Source organism: Gadus macrocephalus, chromosome 18, assembly GCF_031168955.1.
Source record: "Gadus macrocephalus chromosome 18, ASM3116895v1".
Lineage (NCBI taxonomy): Eukaryota > Metazoa > Chordata > Actinopteri > Gadiformes > Gadidae > Gadus > Gadus macrocephalus.
This window is the reverse complement of record NC_082399.1, coordinates 388,376-409,422: the sequence shown is the minus strand read 5'-3', so window position 1 is coordinate 409,422 and position 21,047 is coordinate 388,376. Positions and strand designations below refer to the sequence as shown.

The 21,047-nt window shown below is 53.4% G+C and overlaps 7 protein-coding genes across 9 annotated transcripts; 2 read left to right on the top strand and 5 right to left on the bottom strand.

The window, feature by feature from the left end:
* Window positions 1–378: 378 nt before the first annotated feature.
* On the bottom strand, window positions 379–5,945 carry anks3 (ankyrin repeat and sterile alpha motif domain containing 3). The gene is made up of 14 exons (XM_060036962.1): window positions 5,852–5,945; window positions 5,403–5,581; window positions 5,043–5,241; window positions 4,255–4,376; window positions 3,759–3,840; window positions 3,533–3,650; window positions 3,027–3,182; window positions 2,791–2,916; window positions 2,137–2,270; window positions 1,789–1,935; window positions 1,589–1,713; window positions 1,373–1,514; window positions 606–900; window positions 379–503 (listed from the first exon to the last, which is right to left on the bottom strand). The coding sequence occupies exons 2-14, from the start codon at window positions 5,564–5,566 to the stop codon at window positions 421–423; spliced, it is 1,893 nt and encodes a 630-aa protein (XP_059892945.1). The 5' UTR covers window positions 5,567–5,581; window positions 5,852–5,945; the 3' UTR covers window positions 379–420.
* Window positions 5,946–6,164: 219 nt separating this feature from the next.
* On the bottom strand, window positions 6,165–8,217 carry c18h8orf33 (chromosome 18 C8orf33 homolog). Its single transcript, XM_060036950.1, has 5 exons — window positions 7,993–8,217; window positions 7,396–7,874; window positions 7,041–7,131; window positions 6,754–6,900; window positions 6,165–6,661 (listed from the first exon to the last, which is right to left on the bottom strand). Exons 1-5 carry the CDS (start codon window positions 8,015–8,017, stop codon window positions 6,456–6,458), a joined length of 948 nt encoding a protein of 315 aa, XP_059892933.1. The 5' UTR covers window positions 8,018–8,217; the 3' UTR covers window positions 6,165–6,455.
* Window positions 8,218–8,861: 644 nt separating this feature from the next.
* Window positions 8,862–10,689, top strand: h3f3d (H3 histone, family 3D). The gene is made up of 4 exons (XM_060036960.1): window positions 8,862–8,976; window positions 9,746–9,880; window positions 10,036–10,189; window positions 10,267–10,689. The coding sequence occupies exons 2-4, from the start codon at window positions 9,753–9,755 to the stop codon at window positions 10,393–10,395; spliced, it is 411 nt and encodes a 136-aa protein (XP_059892943.1). The 5' UTR covers window positions 8,862–8,976; window positions 9,746–9,752; the 3' UTR covers window positions 10,396–10,689.
* Window positions 10,430–12,025, bottom strand: LOC132446604 (ubiquinol-cytochrome-c reductase complex assembly factor 4). The gene is made up of 2 exons (XM_060036959.1): window positions 11,859–12,025; window positions 10,430–11,293 (listed from the first exon to the last, which is right to left on the bottom strand). Exons 1-2 carry the CDS (start codon window positions 11,927–11,929, stop codon window positions 10,921–10,923), a joined length of 444 nt encoding a protein of 147 aa, XP_059892942.1. The 5' UTR covers window positions 11,930–12,025; the 3' UTR covers window positions 10,430–10,920.
* Window positions 12,026–12,260: 235 nt separating this feature from the next.
* On the top strand, window positions 12,261–16,792 carry LOC132446603 (uncharacterized protein C7orf50 homolog). 2 transcript variants are annotated; one of them, XM_060036957.1, is made up of 6 exons: window positions 12,261–12,392; window positions 12,648–12,785; window positions 12,889–12,981; window positions 15,660–15,844; window positions 16,050–16,131; window positions 16,243–16,792. In XM_060036957.1, the coding sequence occupies exons 2-6, from the start codon at window positions 12,672–12,674 to the stop codon at window positions 16,420–16,422; spliced, it is 654 nt and encodes a 217-aa protein (XP_059892940.1). In that variant the 5' UTR covers window positions 12,261–12,392; window positions 12,648–12,671; the 3' UTR covers window positions 16,423–16,792. The 2 variants fall into 2 exon arrangements, with proteins under 2 accessions (XP_059892940.1, XP_059892941.1); XM_060036958.1 differs by having other exon boundaries at window positions 12,270–12,392; window positions 12,892–12,981.
* LOC132446599 (G-protein coupled estrogen receptor 1-like) lies at window positions 13,143–15,660 on the bottom strand. Of its 2 annotated transcripts, none has more exons than XM_060036948.1 (2): window positions 14,981–15,660; window positions 13,143–14,713 (listed from the first exon to the last, which is right to left on the bottom strand). In XM_060036948.1, exon 2 carries the CDS (start codon window positions 14,662–14,664, stop codon window positions 13,456–13,458), a length of 1,209 nt encoding a protein of 402 aa, XP_059892931.1. In that variant the 5' UTR covers window positions 14,665–14,713; window positions 14,981–15,660; the 3' UTR covers window positions 13,143–13,455. The 2 variants fall into 2 exon arrangements, with proteins under 2 accessions (XP_059892931.1, XP_059892932.1); XM_060036949.1 differs by having other exon boundaries at window positions 13,143–14,646.
* A 353-nt stretch (window positions 16,793–17,145) lies between the features above and the next one.
* On the bottom strand, window positions 17,146–21,044 carry gnptg (N-acetylglucosamine-1-phosphate transferase subunit gamma). Its single transcript, XM_060036956.1, has 10 exons — window positions 20,890–21,044; window positions 20,763–20,817; window positions 20,613–20,680; window positions 20,367–20,421; window positions 20,198–20,281; window positions 20,018–20,111; window positions 18,373–18,487; window positions 18,178–18,260; window positions 17,635–17,760; window positions 17,146–17,536 (listed from the first exon to the last, which is right to left on the bottom strand). The coding sequence occupies exons 1-10, from the start codon at window positions 20,918–20,920 to the stop codon at window positions 17,405–17,407; spliced, it is 843 nt and encodes a 280-aa protein (XP_059892939.1). The 5' UTR covers window positions 20,921–21,044; the 3' UTR covers window positions 17,146–17,404.
* Between the last annotated feature and the right edge of the window lie 3 nt (window positions 21,045–21,047).

The window sequence follows — 21,047 nt, the reverse complement described above, 5'->3', positions numbered from 1 at the left end:
CCAGGTGTCCACGGCTCTGAGACTGAAGGAATGTTCCCGTGGTGGAATGGAACCGATTTGGGAAGGAGCAGAAGGCCGTGAATCCCTCTGGAGGGAACGCCTCCAGAGACCTGCTGGCCCTCAGGGGTCCTCCAGCTCAGCCCTCTGCACTGGCTCCTCCTCCTCCACTGGCTCCTCCTCCTCCACTGGCTCCTCCTCCTCCACTGGCTCCTCCTCCTCCAGCTCAGCCCTCTGCACTGGCTCCTCCTCCTCCAGCTCAGCGCTCTGCACTGGCTCCTCCTCCTCCACTGGCTCCTCCTCCTCCACTGGCTCCTCCTCCTCCAGGCTCCTCCTCCACTGGGTCCAGGGTGGTAGGGTCACAGAGCCTGGGTTGGGGAGAGGCCGCGGGGAGAGCCCTCCAGGGCGGAGCCTCACCTGCCGCTACGGCCGCTCCCAGCTGTCCGTCACCTGCTCCGACACGCTCAGCCGCCGCAGGCTCTGCAGCACCGTGTGGAGGCTCCCCGCTACGCACACACGCACGCACACACACACGCACGCACGCACAGGTCATGTTTTGGTAATTTGTATGAGAGTTCATGTTCTTCCATATCTGCGGCGTTCCTTACCCAGTTCTTCATCGTAGGCCTCCAGCCTCTTCATCAGCTCCGGGACGGAGCTCTGCCCCCCTGCCCCCCCCGCGGTGGGGCCGTCGGCGGCGAGGCGGGCCCCCAGCGCGGCGCGGGCGGCGCGGGCTCGCTCCAGCGTGGCGTTCATCTCCTGGGCCAGCCCGTGGCTCTGGACCAGCTCCCCGTGGACACGCCCCCACGCCGCCTTGTCCTCCGTCAGGCAGACCTCCATCACGGCCCGCAGGTCCTTCTCCTGGGACACCTGGCTCTGCAGCGCCTCCGCCTCCTCACAGCGCTGGGGGGGGGGGTGGGCAGTGAGGGGTCCTAGTGAGGGGTCCTAGTGAGGCCCCCTCAGTGAGGGGTCCTAGTGAGGCGTCCTTAGTGAGGGGTCCTAGTGAGGCCCCCTTAGTGAGGCCCCCTCAGTGAGGGGTCCTAGTGAGGCCCCCTTAGTGAGGGGTCCTAGTGAGGCCCCCTTAGTGAGGGGTCCTAGTGAGGCCCCCTTAGTGGGGCGTCCTAGTGAGTCCCCCTTAGTGAGGGGTCCTAGTGAGGCCCCCTTAGTGAGGCCCCCTCAGTGAGGGGTCCTAGTGAGGCCCCCTTAGTGAGGCCCCCTTAGTGAGGGGTCCTAGTGAGGCCCCCTCAGTGAGGGGTCCTAGTGAGGCCCCCTTAGTGGGGCGTCCTAGTGAGTCCCCCTTAGTGAGGGGTCCTAGTGAGGCCCACTTAGTGAGGGGGCCTAGTGAGGAGGAGGAGGAGGAGGAGGAGGAGGGTACCTTGTGGAGCTGGATGGCCATCTCCTGCATCTCGGCCTCCAGCTGGTCTGCGTAGGCCTGCTCCAGGGCGTCACTGGGCGGCCGTGTGTTGCTGTGCCAGCGGGCGATGGCGTGGGTCATCTTCCTCTTGGGTCCAAACAGCCTGTGGAGAGAAGCACGGACGCTGAGGTCAGCTGCACACAGCCCCGCTGCGGCCCAGACGGAGGGGGCTCTTACGTGATGCCCACTTCCTTGAGGTCGTTCTCGGTGAGCGTGAGGAATATGCGGAGGTCGATGTCCTGCTCCTCCAGCAGCGCCAGGTACTTGGAGAAGCCCATCTGCTCCAGGAACGCCGCCAGGTCCTGGGGACACAGCACAGCTAGAGCACAGCGCCTCGGCCACCCCCCCCGCGCCCCAGATCAACCCCAGAGACGTGCCTTGGGCCCCGCGTAGGGAGGGGGGCCCCCGCCGCCCCCCGGCGCGGCCGAGGCAGAGCCGTTGCTGTTGCCGTGGCGACCCTTGCCCTTGGCGTGGTGGCCCTTGGGGACGCGCCGGGAGCTGGTCCTCTTGGCTCGGTCGGAGTCCTAAAGGAGTAGACCGCATGAGCGTCAGTGGGGGGGGGGGCGGGCAGGCAGTGGGGGGGGGTCAGTGGGAAGCAGCAGTACTCTTTATTTGACCGGAGGCTTTCAGCCTCAGACCGTCAGCAGGATGAAGGACAGGCTGGCCGTACCCCTACAGAGCCACCTTCATCACCGTCAGCAGGATGAAGGACAGGCTGGCCGTACCTCATTGCTCTCCACGGAGCCCTCCCAGGTGAGGCTGGCCGCTGGCCGCGCCCCCTCACAGCTGCTGCTGCTGCTGCTCCTGGCCGGAACGTCAGGAACGTCAGGAACGTCAGGGTCTAGCAGGGGACTCTCATCTGGGGACAAAGGTCAAGGGTACGAAGGGTCAGGTACCTCGTCTGTCTCACCCGTCTCCCCCTCACCTGTCTCCCCCTCACCTGTGTTCACCAAGGCCAACTAGTTCCTTACGGCACAACGATGTTATTTGAGTTGAAGTACGGAGGGAAGGGAGGGAAGGAGGGGGGGGAGAGAGGGGGGGAAGGAGGGGGGGGAGAGAGGGGGGGAAGGAGGGGGGGGAGAGAGGGAGGGAAGGAGGGGGGGAAGAGGGGGGGGGAGAGAGGGAGGGAAGAGAGGGGGGGGGAGAGAGGGAGGGAAGAGAGGGGGGGGGAGAGAGGGAGGGAAGGAGGGGGGGGAGAGAGGGAGGGAAGGAGGGGGGGAGAGAGGGGGGGAAGGAGGGGGGGGAGAGAGGGAGGGAAGGAGGGGGGGGAGAGAGGGAGGGAAGGAGGGGGGGGAGAGAGGGGGGGAGAGAGGGAGGGAAGGAGGGGGGGGAGAGAGGGAGGGAAGGAGGGGGGGGAGAGAGGGAGGGGAGGCTCTGACCTCTGCTGCTGTTGCTCTGGCCGTCCAGCTCGTTGATGGGCGAGATAACGTCCCGGTAACAGATGCCCTCGCTCTGCTCCCCGGGGTCCTGGAAGGTCATGTAGCCCGGCGGCACCAGGGCGGGCTCTGTGGGGGGGGGGGGGGGGGGGGGTTAGTGACCGACGACCACAGCCCATCTAGTGGTCCTACTGACTGGAACCTCCCCCTGGACCCCCTGGAGGTGGGCGGGGGCTCACCACTGGGTTTACTGGGGGCCCCCACGTGGAACTTGGCGATGGCCTGGGGCCCGTCGTGGATGCTGGGCCCCTTGGCGCGGTGGCGACCCGGCCTCTGGCTGGGGCGGGGGGGGCCCCCGTCGGAGTCCTCCGAGGAGCTGTGGTCCTCGGGGGGGCCTGCAGACGGAGGAGAGCAGGGGTCAGGTCCCGCTGGGGGGTCAGGTCCCGCTGGGGGACCAGGGCCCGCTGGGGGGCCAGGGCCCGCTGGGGGGTCAGGGCCCGCTGGGGGGCCAGGGCCCGCTGGGGGGTCAGGGCCCGCTGGGGGGCCAGGGCCCGCTGGGGGGCCAGGGCCCGCTGGGGGGTCAGGGCCCGCTGGGGGACCAGGGCCCGCTGGGGGGCCAGGGCCCGATGAAGGGGGGGGGGGACCGGGGGGGGGGGCCGGGGCCCGCTGGGGGGCCAGGGCCCGCTGGGGGGCCCGATGAAGGGGGGGGGGGACCGGGGGGGGGCCGGGTGGGGGGGGGGCCTACCCGCTCTGGCCCTGGGGCAGCATGCGTCGATGAGGCGGGCCACCTTGGTGTGGCCGTACATCAGGGCCAGGGCGGACGCCGTCTGGCCTTCGGCGTTCCTCTCGTCCACCTTCACCTTCTGGGACGGAGCAGAACAACCAACCGGCCTCACGTTGGGGAGCTGCTACTCAACGGCCTTTGGCCAATCAGCTGCCGGTGTTCCCAGGATGACTGGGGCTTTACTCACATGGTCCAAGAGGTGCTGGACGATGATCTCATGCCCAGAGGCAGCGGCCTCCATCAGGGGCGTGAACCCGGAGAGGGGCTCCCTGTGGGGGGGGGCCGGGGTGAGACGTCACTCTGTGTTCCTGTGCTTGACTTCATCTCTTCTTTGACTAACGGCCTATTTACTTAACTTACATTAAAGGTCAGTTGAACCTGTCACGGCAAATTACGCCCTAAAAGTCTAAAGAAATGCGATCCAGGCTGTTTTCTGAAGGAACAGGCCGATTTCCTACTTTTTGTATTTTACAATTTCACAATTTTAAACATTTTAGTAAAAAACAACATTTTCATTGAGCTCTCCAATGAACGGTTCAACTGAACTCGTAGAGTTGACGTAACATTTAAACCGTTCACCCGCAGTTAAGTCCTACGTTTCTGGTTCTTCAGAGCTGTGTTCAGAGATCCCTCCCAACAGACACACGCACGCCTTCTCCCTCCCGGAGCGGAGGAGAGCTCACCTCCCGTTGGCGTCGGCGTTGTTGTCCAGCAGGAAGCGCGCCATCTGCTGGTGGCCGGTGGTGGTGCAGTGCAGCAGCGCCGTCCAGCCGCGCAGGTCCTTCAGCTCCAGCTCCGCCCCGTGCTTCAACCCCAGGAGACGTGTTAACGGCTAGGGGAACCCCTCGCCTGGCTGAGCTCCACAGGACAGAGACAGTGTCTCCGCCACCAGACACACACTGGAACACCTGCTCCTGCATCATAGTGTTCATTTTCTATCCGCTACTTTCAGCATCTTTTTGACTAATTATCCGTGGCGTATGTCTGTATTATAAAGAGATTTGTAAATATGAAGCGCTCTCCTCCAGAGCGGTTCTGGTTCTGAAAGGATGCGGTCTGAGACGTACCTGCAGGAGGAAGTAGCCTCCAGAGCGAATCTGGTTCTGGGTGGATGCGGTCTGATCGTACCTGGTTCTGGTTGGATGCGGTCTGATCGTACCTGGTTCTGGGTGGATGCGGTCTGATCGTACCTGGTTCTGGTTGGATGCGGTCTGATCGTACCTGGTTCTGGGTGGATGCGGTCTGATCGTACCTGGTTCTGGTTGGATGCGGTCTGATCGTACCTGGTTCTGGGTGGATGCGGTCTGATCGTACCTGGTTCTGGGTGGATGCGGTCTGATCGTACCTGGTTCTGGTTGGATGCGGTCTGATCGTACCTGGTTCTGGGTGGATGCGGTCTGAGACGTACCTGGTTCTGGTTGGATGCGGTCTGATCGTACCTGGTTCTGGGTGGATGCGGTCTGAGACGTACCTGCAGGAGGAAGTAGGCGATGCTCTCGTTGCCGCAGCTGGCGGCCAGCATCAGCGCGCTGCGCCCGCGGGGGGTGGTGGCGTTGACGGCCACACCGGCCTCCAGCAGCAGGTTGGCGATGTTGTCATGGCCGATGTAGGACGCGTACATCAGAGGGGTCCATCCGCCCATGTTCTTGCGATCCAGATCCACCTCTCGTCTAAACAGCCACAAGGATACAGTGATGAGATTAAGACACAATATGCAATATGACGGCTGCTAGTCTGAAGTTGTGGTTTTATTGGTAACACATCTCTTTCATATGGGGTCCTAATGACCTGCTGGTTTTCCATCATTGGATGAATCCTTCAACATACTCACTTCTTGATGCACTCTGCCACGACGTCATACAGTCCTATGGAGCAGGCGGTGTGGAGGTCCAGCGGGACGTCCAGCCCCTCCGCCCGGAGCAGGGGGCCGCCGAGCCACAGGGACAGGCTGGCCCCCAGCGGCTCCCCGCTGGCCTCGTCACTGAGCTCGGACATCCTCACTCCTCGTGTCTGCACTCATCACAAAACAGATAAGAATCCTTTGATTGTCAACTCGAATCAAACAAAGGAATGAGTTAATTAAATAAGTACAGTGAAGTAATTCAGAGATCAGCTGCTGGTTGGAGGGATGAAGAGTCACCGGGCTGTTAGCTTAGCAGATAGCCTCAGGGACGTTAAGACTTCACAGCGTAATAAAACCCGTTGGCAGTAAAAAGGAAAGCCAGATGATATAACGTGTAGTTATTAAAACATCTACAGTAACTCGAGTTCAAAACTTACAAGAAAGGGGAGCGGGAGAACTTCCTGTGCAGAGGCTCAACGTGTTGTATTGTGTGTCACAAACAAATGTGTCCGGGCTGCTCATGTATTAAAGGTAGGGCCAAACTTTTAACAAAATAAACCACCTTCCACTGGTTAACGATCTTAACTTAACATTCATGTTAAAACAAATCTACAATTTTAATAACCTGTTTGATCTCCTGAGAGCACATAACATATATGTTTAGTTATTGCAGGATGTATTCAATCAAACATAATTACTAATATTGTGAATCAAGTTAAAATATTTTAAAAAATCAGCTGTTTCACCACATTACACAGTTAACTTAAATTCATTTTATTGATTGTAATTCAAGGCAAAATGGTTTATTACGAAGGCTTGTAGGCCTTCTTCTAATTCTTCATTGATGGACAAAATAAAAATACAAACCAGTAGCGGAAATAAATGTCATGGCAATAGGTTATTTAATTCAGTTGATAAAAGATTTATTTTGTAGGAGATGCTATCTAATAACCCTAACCCTAACCATTGTATTTCCCAAATGTTGCTTAATACATCAGTTTACTTTGGTAAGACCTTTAAGCCCATTAATACACATAAATATCAGACAAAATTAAACTTGAACTCCTCTTTTGAGGAGGTGAAGACAAAGTGAGATGTTTCATTTCCTGACAGCAGGGGGTCAGAGGTCAGAGCCGGTCGTGCGTTCTGCTCTCCGGCGCCCGGGACTCCTGGTTTAGTCCCGGCTCTCCGATGGAAGACAGATTTCTTTGGGTCTGGGACCGCTCTGACCTGAAGAGAGGTCATGGCTAGAGGGGAGGAGGACAGTGTCAATAGGCTTCAGGTTGATGTCCACCTAGTTCCAAACGTCTCTCCACCATTATCCCCGCTGACGACTCACCGCTCTGAATGAGCTTCAGCTGCTTCTGCCTCTCCTCCTCCATCTTCCTGCGGTAGTCCCCGGTCATGGCCCGCATCACCTGCCTCTTCTTGGCCAGCGGCGCTTTGCCGCTCCTGAGGATCTTGAGTGCCCGCGACGCGTCCTCTCCTGCAAATGGTTGATCATTTAAATCTCATTAAAAATCCCACACAATAATAAACTATGGTATCATCGATCACATGGAATCCGTCCCACTGGAGGCGTGTGTCTGAGGGACCTCCTGCGGTCGGTGAGGAGAGGAGACCCACTCTGTTTGGGCGTGACCTTCTGCGTCTCCAGGCCCCGCCTCAGCTGCTCAATGACCCAGTCCAGCTCCCTCTGCAGCTGCTGCTCTGCAGTCTGCAGGAGACCGGCACAGCAGAGTTAAACACTCACCTGTCCTCCACACAGGAGAGCGTCAGACACTCACCTGTCCTCCTCACAGCGGGACAGTAGAGTCAGACACTCACCTGTCCTTCACACAGGAGAGCGTCAGACACTCACCTGTCCTTCACAGTCACAGGTGAGTGTCAGACACTCACCTGTCCTTCACACAGTCACAGGTGAGTGTCCTGCAATACAGCGACACAGTGATCCCATTTAATCTGAATGCTCAGCACTGACCAACACTGATTCTTTATCTCCATGACTACCCGCCAATGAACTTGTTGTTTCTTGTGGCTTTGAACTTTCTGTGGTTTTCTTTTTTCCAGATTTCTTTTTCTTGGGTTTAGATTGTGCCATTGATTCTGTAGGGACGCACGCCTCCAGCGTCGTGTGGGGAGCTGGTTTCTGCGCACCGGGGGGGCTGGGTTCGGAGCCCCCTGAGGGGGCTGGCGGGGCTTCGGGTCCCATGGGTCCGGGGGTCACAGCTGGGATTTGGAAGTTAAAGGCAAACTTATCAGACCCTTCTTCCTTACAGACTGTCAGCCTGCTTAGTTCGACTGAAGGTGGCGTTGTTTCTAGCAAAGATGTCGTTGCTACTTGGTCTTCGGCCACAACAAAGTTGAACTTGAAAGTATTGTCAGTGCGAGTCCAACTCTCTGCGCGGACCTCTGGCTTCCGATCGCCTCCTCTGGATGGATTTGACTTTGCTTGAATATCTGAAACGCGAACAACCACAAACACTTAAAAAATGCATTTGCATCTTAATGCAAAACATTTGTTATTCACATGTTGTATAGGTATTGTATAATTTGTATTGTATAACAGTTTCAATACCGATAAACACTCTGCGCTCGGCCATGATGGTTCAACTGTTGACGAATCTCCAGCTTAGATTTCCCTCCTAACTCTTTAAGTCGCTGTAGTCTGCTCCTCTAGTCTTAACATCGCCCGGGGCTTGTTGGTAGCATGGAACGAGCTTTTCGAAATGATAATATTTGCAACATGGGTGAATAAAAAATGGGTGTTCCCTTAGAATAATTCCGACGGAGCAATTTGTCCACGGTGCATATTGTTCCGCTTTCTGCTGCCAACGTGATAATACAATTGAACCATGTCTAGACCATGCATATTCTTCTTCTTCTTTTATTTAAGACCATGCATATGATACAATGTTTATGATACCATCCATATCATTTTCACGTATATGATATCATGTTACATGGTATCATATACATGATGTATAATATGATATGTTTATGATGCAATGCATATGCTACCATGTATATGGCGTTAATGGCGATCGAAAATTTTAAGTAGTAATCGACAAATCAATGTGACTATGAGTTAATTAATAAAGTAAATAGGTGTTCCCGTTTAATATATATTTTGTGTCTGCTAACGTTATAGTCCCTGGTTTCGATCGAACACAACGAACTGAAAAATAAATGTATGGATTTGAAATAACTTTAAATCATTGATGATGAACGAATTTGTGAAGAATATGTCCATTATTAAGCTCTAGACCATTGTTCATAACCGTATATCTCCTTTAATATTGATTTGTCTCCAAAGTTCAGGAAACAAAAGACGCAACAAAACAAAAGACCCACTGGTATTCTTTTTAAATGTTTAGCTATAAACATTCCACCAATCGTGTGTGCTTGGAGGCGGGGTTTCAATGGTTGACCAATGGCGGAGGTTCGTGGGTTGTCCTTGGATTCCCCGCTTTCCAAAAGCTATAAATTCCGGGAAACGCGTCACGGGACCCAAACACCACAACCGCCTCCGCCGAGACTCCTCACAGCAGAATAAGCGAAGGTAAAAGCGCCTTTCCCCGTCCACCTCGACGAGTAATCTGTTTATAAATGAGTCTGGGACATTCTGTAACACCCCGGCTCTCCTGGTGTCTTTACCGGGGTCCAAGCCGCGAAAGCCTTCGTATTCCCTCGCTGTTGAAGACCAAACGACGCGCGCGGTCTGGGGAGACCGTTAACGGACATTATGATGCATTTATTGATATAATCTATGTACTGTGTAGCTTTTGCCTTGACTTATTACCAAATAGCTCATCTCTTTTGGTCATTTATATACATCTTTGTCTTGGCGTAAAGCTAAACGCGGCATTTTAAAGTCCTAGAGCTGGCGCCATGTTGACTGATGCTAGCTGAGCTTAGCTTCTGTTAGACTCTGTTAGTCCGCCGACATCACGGAGCGTGCAGGGCGCCAGTAGGTTAATGGTGGAGGACTGGTGGTTAGTGGTGGAGGGCTGGTGGTTAGTGGTGGACCAGGACCGGGCTACTGGGGGCTGGTGGGAGAGGGATTAACCGCTGCTCGGTCTGGAGTCCCGCTCTTCAAATCCAGGCGATTTAGTCTGAGCATCGTTCATCACCCCAGGATGTGACTATTTATTAGATTATATATCATATTCAGGATGCGGCTGCCTGCCGCTTTTGATGCGATGCATTGAGGCACCTCTTCTACCCCGTCTTCCTTCAAGCTGAAACACTGTCACCTATTATCCTGAAGTCTGATCCATCTGAAGAGTTGGTGTTGATTCCGTCCTAATCATTTGTCCTTTGACGCCCAGGTGAAAGATGGCTCGTACAAAGCAGACGGCTCGTAAATCCACCGGAGGAAAGGCGCCCAGGAAGCAGCTCGCCACTAAAGCGGCCAGGAAAAGCGCGCCCTCTACCGGCGGCGTGAAGAAGCCTCACAGATACAGGTAGACTGATGCTCTCTGGTTAGAATGGTGCGCAGTTACACGTTAGACTGGTGCTCAGTTACACGTAGACTGATCCTGCGAACACCTGTTGCTGTTTTAAGGTGATTATTTCTGCTTTGACTAGTTTAAACTCAAGTTATTTTCTCTTGATGAAGGCCCGGTACTGTGGCCCTGCGAGAAATCCGTCGCTACCAGAAGTCCACGGAGCTGCTGATCAGGAAGCTGCCGTTCCAGCGCCTGGTCCGGGAGATCGCCCAGGACTTCAAGACAGACCTGCGCTTCCAGAGCGCAGCCATCGGGGCCCTGCAGGTAAGCGGCGTTCTGCTCGGGTTCAAATGGTCGGGCGAGGCTCGAGTCGTGGCGCTGATGATCTTTTCTCCCTGCAGGAAGCCAGCGAGGCTTACCTGGTAGGTTTGTTCGAGGACACCAACCTGTGCGCCATCCACGCCAAGAGGGTCACCATTATGCCCAAGGACATCCAGCTGGCCCGGCGAATCAGGGGCGAGCGCGCTTAAGTCCAGCTAGCAGCGGACCTTTTTAAAGGGGTGGGGGGGATGTTTTAATACCGTGTTCATTCGTGTTTCAGGGACTTTTTCTTCCAGTTTGATAACTTCCAGGTAGAGCCGTTTGTCATGACCCCGTTCTTTAATAGAGTAGCTTTTGCATCTGTCCTTTCCATTCAACACGTAGCTCTGAACGTCTAATTTCTCTGAACGTCTAATTTCTCTGAATGTTAAACATCTCTCCAGATTCTTTGTGTAGGCATGTGTTGAACCTTCATGTTGTAAATAAACTTTACACTACCTCAATTTGTCTTTTATTACAGCAAAATATTTTATTTAACCCCTAGCACAAAGCATGGTTAACCGGAAGACCCCAGGCCTTCTGCCCCGGCTTCCAAACACACGATACAGTTCAAATGCAACCAAAATCCACAGCGGTCCACGCCCCACCTTCATCAGAATTGGACTAACTTGAATACTAAACAATATAATTTAAGGCAGGCTTATAACCAACATGACAAAGGTCCAATGCGTTGACTACGGTGTGGGTTTGTCCTCGACTTGAAGCGGACCAGGTGGTTGTTGGTTCTCGTCTGGGAGCAGACCAGGTAAATGTTCGTAGAGATCCTTCTGCAGCATGAGGTCCACGTCCGTTTCCTCCCGGAACGCGCACCACAACAGGAACCCGACCGCGACCAGGCTGACGGGCAGGACCTTCCACCAGGGCCGCTGGTGCTGGATCCCCATGGTGCGGTCCACCCTCCAGGTCCGGTGGCTGCCCTGGCTGGTGGAGAACTTGATGGGTTCATTGTTCACCTCGTCCGTCTCCGGGGGCACGCCCGTCTTTGGAGTCAGAGTCGAGGTTCTCACTTCAGACAGCCGTCTGCGTGGCGCGAAGCCGGATGTTATACTGTCGGAATGAACACAAGTTAGCTTTAATCATGCACCTTGTGGTCTATATAGAATTCCTCGTAAAAGGCTGGAGGGTCGTCTGTGTCTCATCCCTTTGGAGAATAAATTATCTCCCTGTTTAAAGAAAGCAGCTTTGACCTCAGCAAAATTCAGTTCTTGGATCAGTCTGAAAATAAATTTATAGACGATAGCTATTTTCAAAGGTCCAAGTAGGAGTTCGATGGAGCCTCGTCTCGTTACATCACTGACTTCTGGTAACAATACGGTCTCCTCTCGTAACACCAGGGTCTCGTCCGATAACAAGGTCTACTAGTCACATGATCTCAGGTAACATCAGGAGTCAGACATCCTCTAACATCTCCTAGAAACATCACGGTCTCCTCCAGTAACATTAGGACCCTCTCTAGTAACTTAAGGGTCTACTATTAACATCAGTCTCCTCCGGTAGCATCAGGATCTCCTCTAGTAAAATCACGGTCTCCTCCGGTAACATCAGGATCTCGTCTACTAACTTCAGTGTCTACTGGTAACAACCTCCTCCGTTAACGTAAGGATTTTCTCACCTCCAGTTGGTCCAGCCGATCTGCTTGAAGATCCCACGACGCGCGGAACTGAGCACTAATGTTTGAGCCATTCCGGACACTGATCATCTTATGTACATCTCGTTTGAATCAGCGTCTCAGGGTCATGTAAGGGATTTAGTTATGTAGCGTAACATTGAACCATTTCCGGGTCACATACAACCACTTTGAGGAAGTGGTTGTATGTGACCCGGAAATAGTTCAGCCTTCTTTTTACAATTTGACCTCATAAATATATCTGTAAATGTAAATTATAAAATGTAAATTATCAAAGGTTTAGGTACATTTCTACTTACGGTTAGTTTTATTAAAACATATAAAATAACGGCGTTTTGTAAAACAACCCATCCACAAGGATGCGTCTTCCAATCAGCTTCATCTGCCCACGACAGTGACGTGACTTCCGCCTCCACCGACATGCTGGTTTTTGTTTCCCATGCTTGATGATCATTTAGTTCTGCAGCTCTTCCTCCTGACTTTATTTCAAATACGAAGTGCCCCTTGGACGACATTAAGGTATTTAAAGTGAAGTAGACACGGTGTCTGTAGGCAGAGTTAGAACGTTGCACTTCGGATCTACACGTAGGTTATATTAATTTATGTTATTTTGCCAATTTGACAGGGTCGTAGTAGGAATATTATATAAAATGTGTTGCATATACTCAACATATATTAGTTCATGCTCATTCCAGTGTAGTTTCATTTAGTTGTACATGTACACCCTGAACCTAACTGATTAATTAGCCCATGATTAATTAGGAAACTATTTAGTCCATTCTGTATATTAGATAAGCCATGGCTAAGGACAAGCCCAACGGGATCGGAACCAAGGGGTCGGATGAAGTGGAGTCTGTAAAGAGAAAAAAGGACCGCAAACTGGAAAAGAAGAGCAAGAAGATGAAGCTGGAGGTACGGAATCACGTGACCGTGTCTCTCTGAATATAAGGCAGCTGTTTTATAGTAGAATATCACAACAGTAATATATATCCTTTTTTTTTTCTTTTTTTTTAAGCAGGAGTCTGAACAGGAGGTTCCTGAATTATTGGTAAAGCACAAAAAACCCAAGAAGAACTCCAGGGAGGAGGAGAAGGAGGCACCACAAGAGGTTAGGGCCGGACCCTTCATGGTCGCTCTATCAAATATGCTGAAGAACTGGAACAGTTCATGTAATTATTATTTTTTGATAATTGTTCGGTGCTCCTTGTCCAACAAACCTAGAACTAAATACACACCACTTTATATTAATGTCACCCTTTTGTCAGTGTGTCCTTTGATTTTTAATGTGCTAAAAATATGTTATTTGGCATGATTATTGTCCGTTTATTGTGCCTGCTTATCAGTCCTGCAAAATCGGATTTGTAGAATACTCATTTCCCAATAATAACCACAATTACTCATTCAACTTGCGATCGGGTGTACAACTTCTCTAAACAATGAATGAAAATTTAAAAGCATGCACTAACCCAAGAAAATATGAACATCTTTAACAAAACTCAAAATGGGACTGAAATGCAAATGCAACAATAAACGGCAGCAGCAGGACCCCTGAAGCAGAACGAATCCCCAGAGAGAGAGAGTTCTAGCCCTCAGGGGGGTCTTTGAGGGTCTTCTGAGGGTAGATGAATATCTTGGAGAGCTGATTGGAGCGCTGGAGCTGCAGCCCGGGGGGTAGGGGCGGGCGATGGGCGCTCTGGTGGCCGGACGCCCGGCGCTGCTTCAGGAAGAGCCTGAGCCGGTCCCGGAAGGTCTCCCCCAGGAAGCTGTAGATGAGCGGGTTCAGGCAGCTGTTGGAGAAGGCGGCGAGGCGGACCACGTGTGCGGCCAGCGGGTAGTCCTGCCACACGCTGCGGTGCCCCCCCGCCAGGCCACGCCCCCCCGCCGGCCCACGCAGCAGGTGCACGCACACAAACACGTTCTCCGGGAGCCAGCAGAGGAAGAAGACCAGGACGGCGGCGGAGATCATCCTGAGGGCCTTCAGCCGGCGGGGCCACTGCTGCGGGCCGCTGGGCCCCCGCCGGCTCCGCAGGAGCCTCAGCGCGATCCTCCCGTAGCAGACCCCCAGCACGCAGAAGGGCAGCAGGAAGCCCAGCGTCACCTCCAGCCACAGCACCTGGGACACGTTGGCGAAGCAGAAGTGCAGCTCCCCGCGGTGCTGGGCGTGGGCGAGGGCGAAGGGCAGCACGGTCAGCAGGCCGGACGACACCCACACCAGGCAGCAGCTCAGCCGGGCCTGGGCGGCGGGTGCCCGCCGGGCCTGGGCGGCGGGGGCCCGCCGGCCCGCCGCGCCCGTCAGCACCTTGCAGCGGTCGAAGCTCATCCAGGTCAGGAAGAAGACGCTGCTGTACATGTTGACCTGCTGGAAGAGCGCCATGAAGGTGCACAGCGCCGCGTTCTCGTAGTAGCCCCTCTTCAGGTTGAAGACCTCGATCAGCGAGTCGGACACCAGCATGAGGTCCGCCGCCGCCAGGTTCACGAAGTACAGGTCGGGCGCACTCAGAGCGCCGCCGGGGCTGAGGTTGACCACAAGGATGAGGACGTTCCCCACGAAGCCCAGCGGGAAGAGGAGCACGGTGTAGAGGCAGGACAGCACGAGGCCCAGGAGGTAGTGGTCCTCCGCCGAAGGCTCCTGCAGGATGATGGAGACGGCTCTCAGAGAGCTGTTGAGCGGCGCCGTCAGGTTGTGGTGGCGCTCAGAGTATTCCTCCATGTTGACGTTGTGGTCATGTGTCATGGCCTCAGGGGAACCAGGGCCGTGTTGGCGTTGGGGGACCTGGAGCGCCATAAACATGTCTTCTGTTTCATCGATGCAGATCAACGGCTAATGGCTGCTCAGTAACCTAAGGAAGTGAAGTGAGGGGGAGAAGAGGGTCGTTTGGCCGTAATGGGGTCTGAGGTGTTGCCGGCTTTGTTGCTTTTGCCTTAATTGTTTTAAAATGTATTTATTGCTAATTACTATTATTATTATTAAGATGGAAATGAGTCATCAAATTAATCATATCTGGTTTTCATGAATACATTTCATGCTTTTTGTATTTGCCAAAGCAGCAGTTTTCTGCTCTGAGGATCAAAGTGACTATACAGTAGCTCTGAAAAAAGACACCAACCTGCAGGCTTTAGTTTGGGTCCGTGTTGAACTGCATCACGCTGACGGTTGAGATGTTGGTCATCACTGTCATGGAGCTGAGAAGTAGGAAGGATAAGGTCCATTCTGTCTTCTGCTTTTCCCCTGCTAGTGAACTGCCATCGTAGAGAAGAAGTGGAAGTACAGGCGCGTCCCCTCCTACCATTCAGCATATTTAGGGCACTCTAACGTCCAGATCTTTAGAGAGAGTTGAGCTGGAACTTCTTTTGGATTGTAATTTTACCATCGCTGTAATGAGCTCGACTTCGAAGAATGTTCTGGAAACCTAGAGGCGCGTTACCAGTGAGCAACAAGGGAATGTAGAAAGTAGAAATATGTAAATATGGGAGTCAGGTAAAGGTGAGGGACGGCTGGAGCCACGGGGTGTTGACACTAAACAGCGGAGGTCTAGGCTGTTTTGTGGACTCTGCTGCATCAGTTCAATATCTTTAGTTTGCAGGTTTGAATTCTACCTTGTAGCATTCTGGAGATTTTTACAGATAAAAGTGAGCCGGAAAAGCATTCAGACCTTTCTGGGAATGTGCAAAAAGACTTTTTCTTTCTTCCCCTGACTCCCAGTTATGTTGTATAACTATGATGATGACGATGGTTATGGTAATACTTGGACCCCCTGACGAGCAGCATGTGTTGTGTGTTGCCAGGTTACAGAGCCCGCCCAGGAGGGGGAGGAGCCGAACCCCGAGGAGCGCCGGGTTCTCGAGAGGAAACTCAAGAAGATCCGGAGGAAGGAAGAGAAGGCCCAGCTGAAGGCCGAGGGGAAGACGGTGGAGAAGGCGGCCCCGGAGAAGGTGCTGCCGTCACAACAGGCCTTGGACTACCTCACCTGGTGCGTAGCCCGGGGTCCTCGGGGTCATTCCTCCGTCCATGCTGGGGACTAACTAGGAAACGGGCCGGGTTAGTAGGCAACGTCCACGTTAGTTTGTATTGGAGGATGAGATGATGTCGCTGCCAGGCTGAGGATGTGGGTCTCTGATCCGGCCTCATGGAGGCGAGGCCCTCCCACGCTGACATCCTTGTGGTTTGACTCTTAGCTGGAATGAGAACCGCGCCGCATGGAAGTTCCAGAAGCTCAGGCAGACGTGGTTACTGCAGCACATCCACGACTCTGAGGAGGTAAGCCCCACCGCGCGCCACCCCTCGAGGCTCCAGGGTTCAGTCATCAGGGCCTCAGAGGTCATGGAGGTCAGTCCCCCCTCAGGGCTTCATGGAGGTCTGTCCCCCCAGGTCCCTGACGAGAGCTTCCCGGTGCTGCTGCTGTACATCGAGGGTCTGCGCGGCGCCGCCCGGGACCTGACGGTGCAGAAGGCGGAGGCCCTGGTCAAGAGCCTCGGGGACGGGCCCTGGGACCCGGAGCAGCAGCAGAAGATGCAGAGAGCCAGAGAGGTGCTCCAGCTGCTGTCCTGATCCGCCGCCCGGACCCCCCCAGGGTGGACCCCCATCAGGGGGGAGACCCCCCCACGGTGGACCCCCCCCCAGGGTGGAGCCCTCACGTCCCTAGGGGGCTCTGTCTGCCATGTGACTATCCATTTTTATATTTTGATGTGGGCACGGTTTCTTGTAACATATCAACTCTATCTGTATTTCTGACCTAGATGTCCATTATTGATCACAAAGCCTTTGTTTTTACAGAGAGGTATGGATGAATCTGTTATCTGTAGGGTCTGCTCCTGTGGGCTACAGGGAGTGACAGACGGACCCGCTGTGGTCCCGTTCAGTCCAATGTCTTACAGAGGGTCGCCTTCTGGAACAAATAAACATCTTGACCTAAATTGCATATTGGTATTGGTTTAACTGAGTATACTAGTCTACTATCTGGGACCTGTGTGTACTAACCTTCACGATACCGAATGGTGTTAACTTCCGAAAAACCTAATAACAGCCTAATATTGCTAAGCAATTGGTTCACCAGCAACTGGAGATTGAGGTAAATTAGGACGGTTCATTCTCATCTTGGGATATTTACATTTACACAAACCCCCCGCCTCCCTTCAGGCATTGGATAGAATGAATAGCACTCATAGTACAAGAGCGATATCGCAGTTACACCAGCAGGGGGTGTAGTACAAACAAGTTGTAATAATGTAATGTATATAATATCTTTAGCCTAACAAAGGAAATACAATCATATAGAAAACCAGAATACTAAAATCTTTATTCTCCATGCCGACTCTTTAGATTTATATCCACATTCAACAAGCTTCCCTTTAGTTGCCAAAGTCCTCCGTTACAACACGAAGAACTCCTGAAAATATCAAAAATAACTTTCACATCAGGTCCAGGGAGCCAGGATCTCCCCTTTGTTGTTGTGGGTTGGGGGCCGTAGCCCTGCCTTCAGGAACAGGGGAGAGGGTTCAGTCCATCGGCCTGCAGGCGGCCTGCCTGTGCACTATGTGGTCGCTGGGTCTTTAGGCAGAGTGCTGAGTGACATGGACTCACCGCCGGTGGATTCAAAGGGAATGTTGTTTTTGGTGAGGAGCGCGCGTAGTCTTTCCATTTCTTCACTCTGTTTCTGGTAGTCCTACAGGATTTAAGAAGGGTTACTGGTCTGGGCTATCGTTGACATTTAAACGTACAGCAGATGATCCAATGAGGTGAAACCCCTGCCCATGTACGTACCTCGCTACACTCCTGGAGGGAGGAGTGTGTCTTTGGGAGGCCGGGGAGTTCGGCTTTCACCTTCACTCTCTGGCTCTTCAGCAAACCAGCATCTTCAAAGATATCCCTCAGAAGATTGTTGTACCCCTGTAGCCAGACGATACATGTGTATATATATATATATATATATATATATATATAATCCAGTATAAACGTATATATAATCCAGTATAAACGTATATATAATCCAGTATAAACGTATATACATAGTACTAGGAACATGGCCCACATATTGTGATAGATATTGTAGAGGACCAGAATAATGGTCTTAATGGTCAACAACTTCACAACCCCAAACATCTTTTCATAACCACAAATGTGTTTAGACTTCACCATCCCTTATTCATCCATTCATCAAAGGGATTATGACATCATCTGTATCAGAGCAAACCCTCTTTCAGCATGTACGGAAACAAACTGCCTCCCCTGTTCTAGGGTGGAAACATCAGCCATTTGACTTCACGTCTGTCCCGTAGGGAGTTTCTAATCACTGCTGGTCCTTACCTGCTCTGTGATGAGGCCTTCGTAGCGAGCTTGTTCCGCCTCGTCCCATCCCTTCTGCAGCGGCTCACTCAGGGTGGGGTACACTGGGCAGGACACCAGCAGCACAACGCAGGGTTAGTCATCTACCGGGACGTACCCCCGACTAAGACAAGACGGATGTTGGAGAGGTACAACGAGAGTGCTTGTGTTGTCTACCGAGGAGGGAGTGTGGATGGCAGACCAGCGGCGTCTCGAAGGTCAGGTGGTAAACACAGGTGCTGGGCTCGGACACGGCGGCCAGGCGGCTGCCCACGCCACACGTCAGGTGGACCTGCAGTCATCACACCGTCAGTCATCACACCGTCAGTCATCACACCGTCAGTCACCACGCCATCAGTCACCACACCGTCAGTCACCACACCGTCAGTCACCACACCGTCAGTCACCACACCGTCAGTCACCACACGCCGTCAGTCATCACACCGTCAGTCACCACGCCGTCAGTCACCGCGCCGTCAGTCACCACACACCGCCAGTCACCACGCCGTCAGTCACCACGCCGTCAGTCACCACACACCGTCACCACACCGTCAGTCACCACACCGTCAGTCACCACACCGTCAGTCACCACACACCGCCAGTCACCACGCCGCCAGTCACCACACCGTCAGTCACCGCGCCGTCAGTCACCACGCCGCCAGTCACCACGCCGCCAGTCACCACGCCGCCAGTCACCACGCCGTCAGTCACCACGCCGCCAGTCACCACACCGTCAGTCACCACGCCGCCAGTCACCACGCCGCCAGTCACCACACCGTCAGTCACCACACCGTCAGTCACCACGCCGCCAGTCACCACGCCGCCAGTCACCACACCGCCAGTCACCACACACCGTCAGTCACCGCGCCGCCAGTCACCGCGCCGTCAGTCACCGCGCCGTCAGTCACCACACACCGTCAGTCACCACGCCGTCAGTCACCACGCCGCCAGTCACCACACACCGTCACCGCGCCGTCAGTCACCACACACCGCCAGTCACCACACCGTCAGTCACCGCGCCGTCAGTCACCACACCGCCAGTCACCACACCGTCAGTCACCACACCGTCAGTCACCACACACCGTCACCACACCGTCAGTCACCACACCGTCAGTCACCACACACCGTCAGTCACCACACCGTCAGTCACCACACCGTCAGTCACCACACCGTCAGTCACCACACCGTCAGTCACCACGCCGTCAGTCACCACGCCGTCAGTCATCACGCCGTCAGTCATCACACCGTCAGTCACCACGCCGTCAGTCACCACGCCGTCAGTCATCACACCGTCAGTCACCACACCGTCAGTCACCACACCGTCAGTCACCACGCCGTCAGTCACCACGCCGTCAGTCACCACGCCGTCAGTCACCACGCCGCCAGTCACCACGCCGCCAGTCACCACACACCGTCAGTCACCACACCGTCAGTCACCACGCCGTCAGTCACCACACCGTCAGTCACCACGCCGTCAGTCACCACGCCGCCAGTCACCACACCGTCAGTCACCACGCCGTCAGTCACCACGCCGTCAGTCACCACACCGCCAGTCACCACGCCGTCAGTCACCACGCCGTCAGTCACCACACACCGTCAGTCACCACACCGTCGGGCCACGACGACGCCGGTCGAGGATCAGCAGTGTGGCCCATCTATACTTAGGACATCTATAACTTAATTATGAGACCATTGTGGCGAAATACCTTAAATCAAGATGAGATTACGCATCACATATCAGTGTGCCTGATCATCAGATTACCTGCCTTGATTAAGGTTTCAACTCGTTCTGTGCATCAGGGCTGTAAATTAATGTCCACACCTTGGTCTGCCTGTTCCTACTGGCGCATGCGTCCCCCTCGCTCATCCACATGCCGGTGAAGGAGTTGTTCACCATCTCCCACTGCTGCCAGATCCTGGAGGAACACGTGAGGACAAGGTGAGCTCCATGAGGTCAGACGTTGGCTCCAGCAGTGCTGTGGTCTTCAGTGCGGTGAGTTACCCCAGGATTCCACTGTAGGCGTTCCATCTGAAGGACTGCTCATGTTGTGTGACGTTGTGGAATGGACAGAATTCATATTTATACCTGTTAAAAATAGTTGTTATTTTCTACTATTTTTTATATTTATAATGAAATGGTAAGACCTTGTGATGTTGTACAGTGAACTTACATCGACTCTATTAAACTAAAACACTTTCCAGCCAAATGATGGAGATGGGCTGGACCTAAAATCATTTTTGAATGAAGGTTAGAGCATGTTCTTTATTGAATGGAGCCCAAACAGAATAAACCTTATATCTAACAGAGCATAGTAATAAACATATCTTATAGAGCTTAACAGAATAAACCTTATATATAATAGAGCCTAACAGAATAAACCTTATATCTACAGTAATAGAGCCTAACAGGCCTGTACCGGAGACGGGGGACGGCGTCACTCGGGGCTGTAATCGGCTCCCTTGAGCCAGAATAGCGTTGTTCAATCTAGAGAGAAACGGCTGTTAGATCAGACTGAATTTAGAAGAACCCAAGAGGGTTGTGTTTTAAAATATTATGTATTTATTACCCGAACGTGTTCGGTTCGTCCACGATCTTCATCTTCCCTGCGAACGCAGGAGTCACTAGAGACAGAAAAGTGAACGTTAGAGTTTTAAACGGTCGCAGCGATAACGGCACGAAATTGAACTACTTACGGAGGAGATTGAGGTACAGCCACGACCACATAGCGTCAATAAGAGCGGCTATTCATATAAATACACGGACAGGAAACAACCGCGTTATAACACAGTGTTGCTAAAAGCTGGAGTGATCAGGTGACCAATCAGGTGACAAGTCAGCTGACCACTGCGCA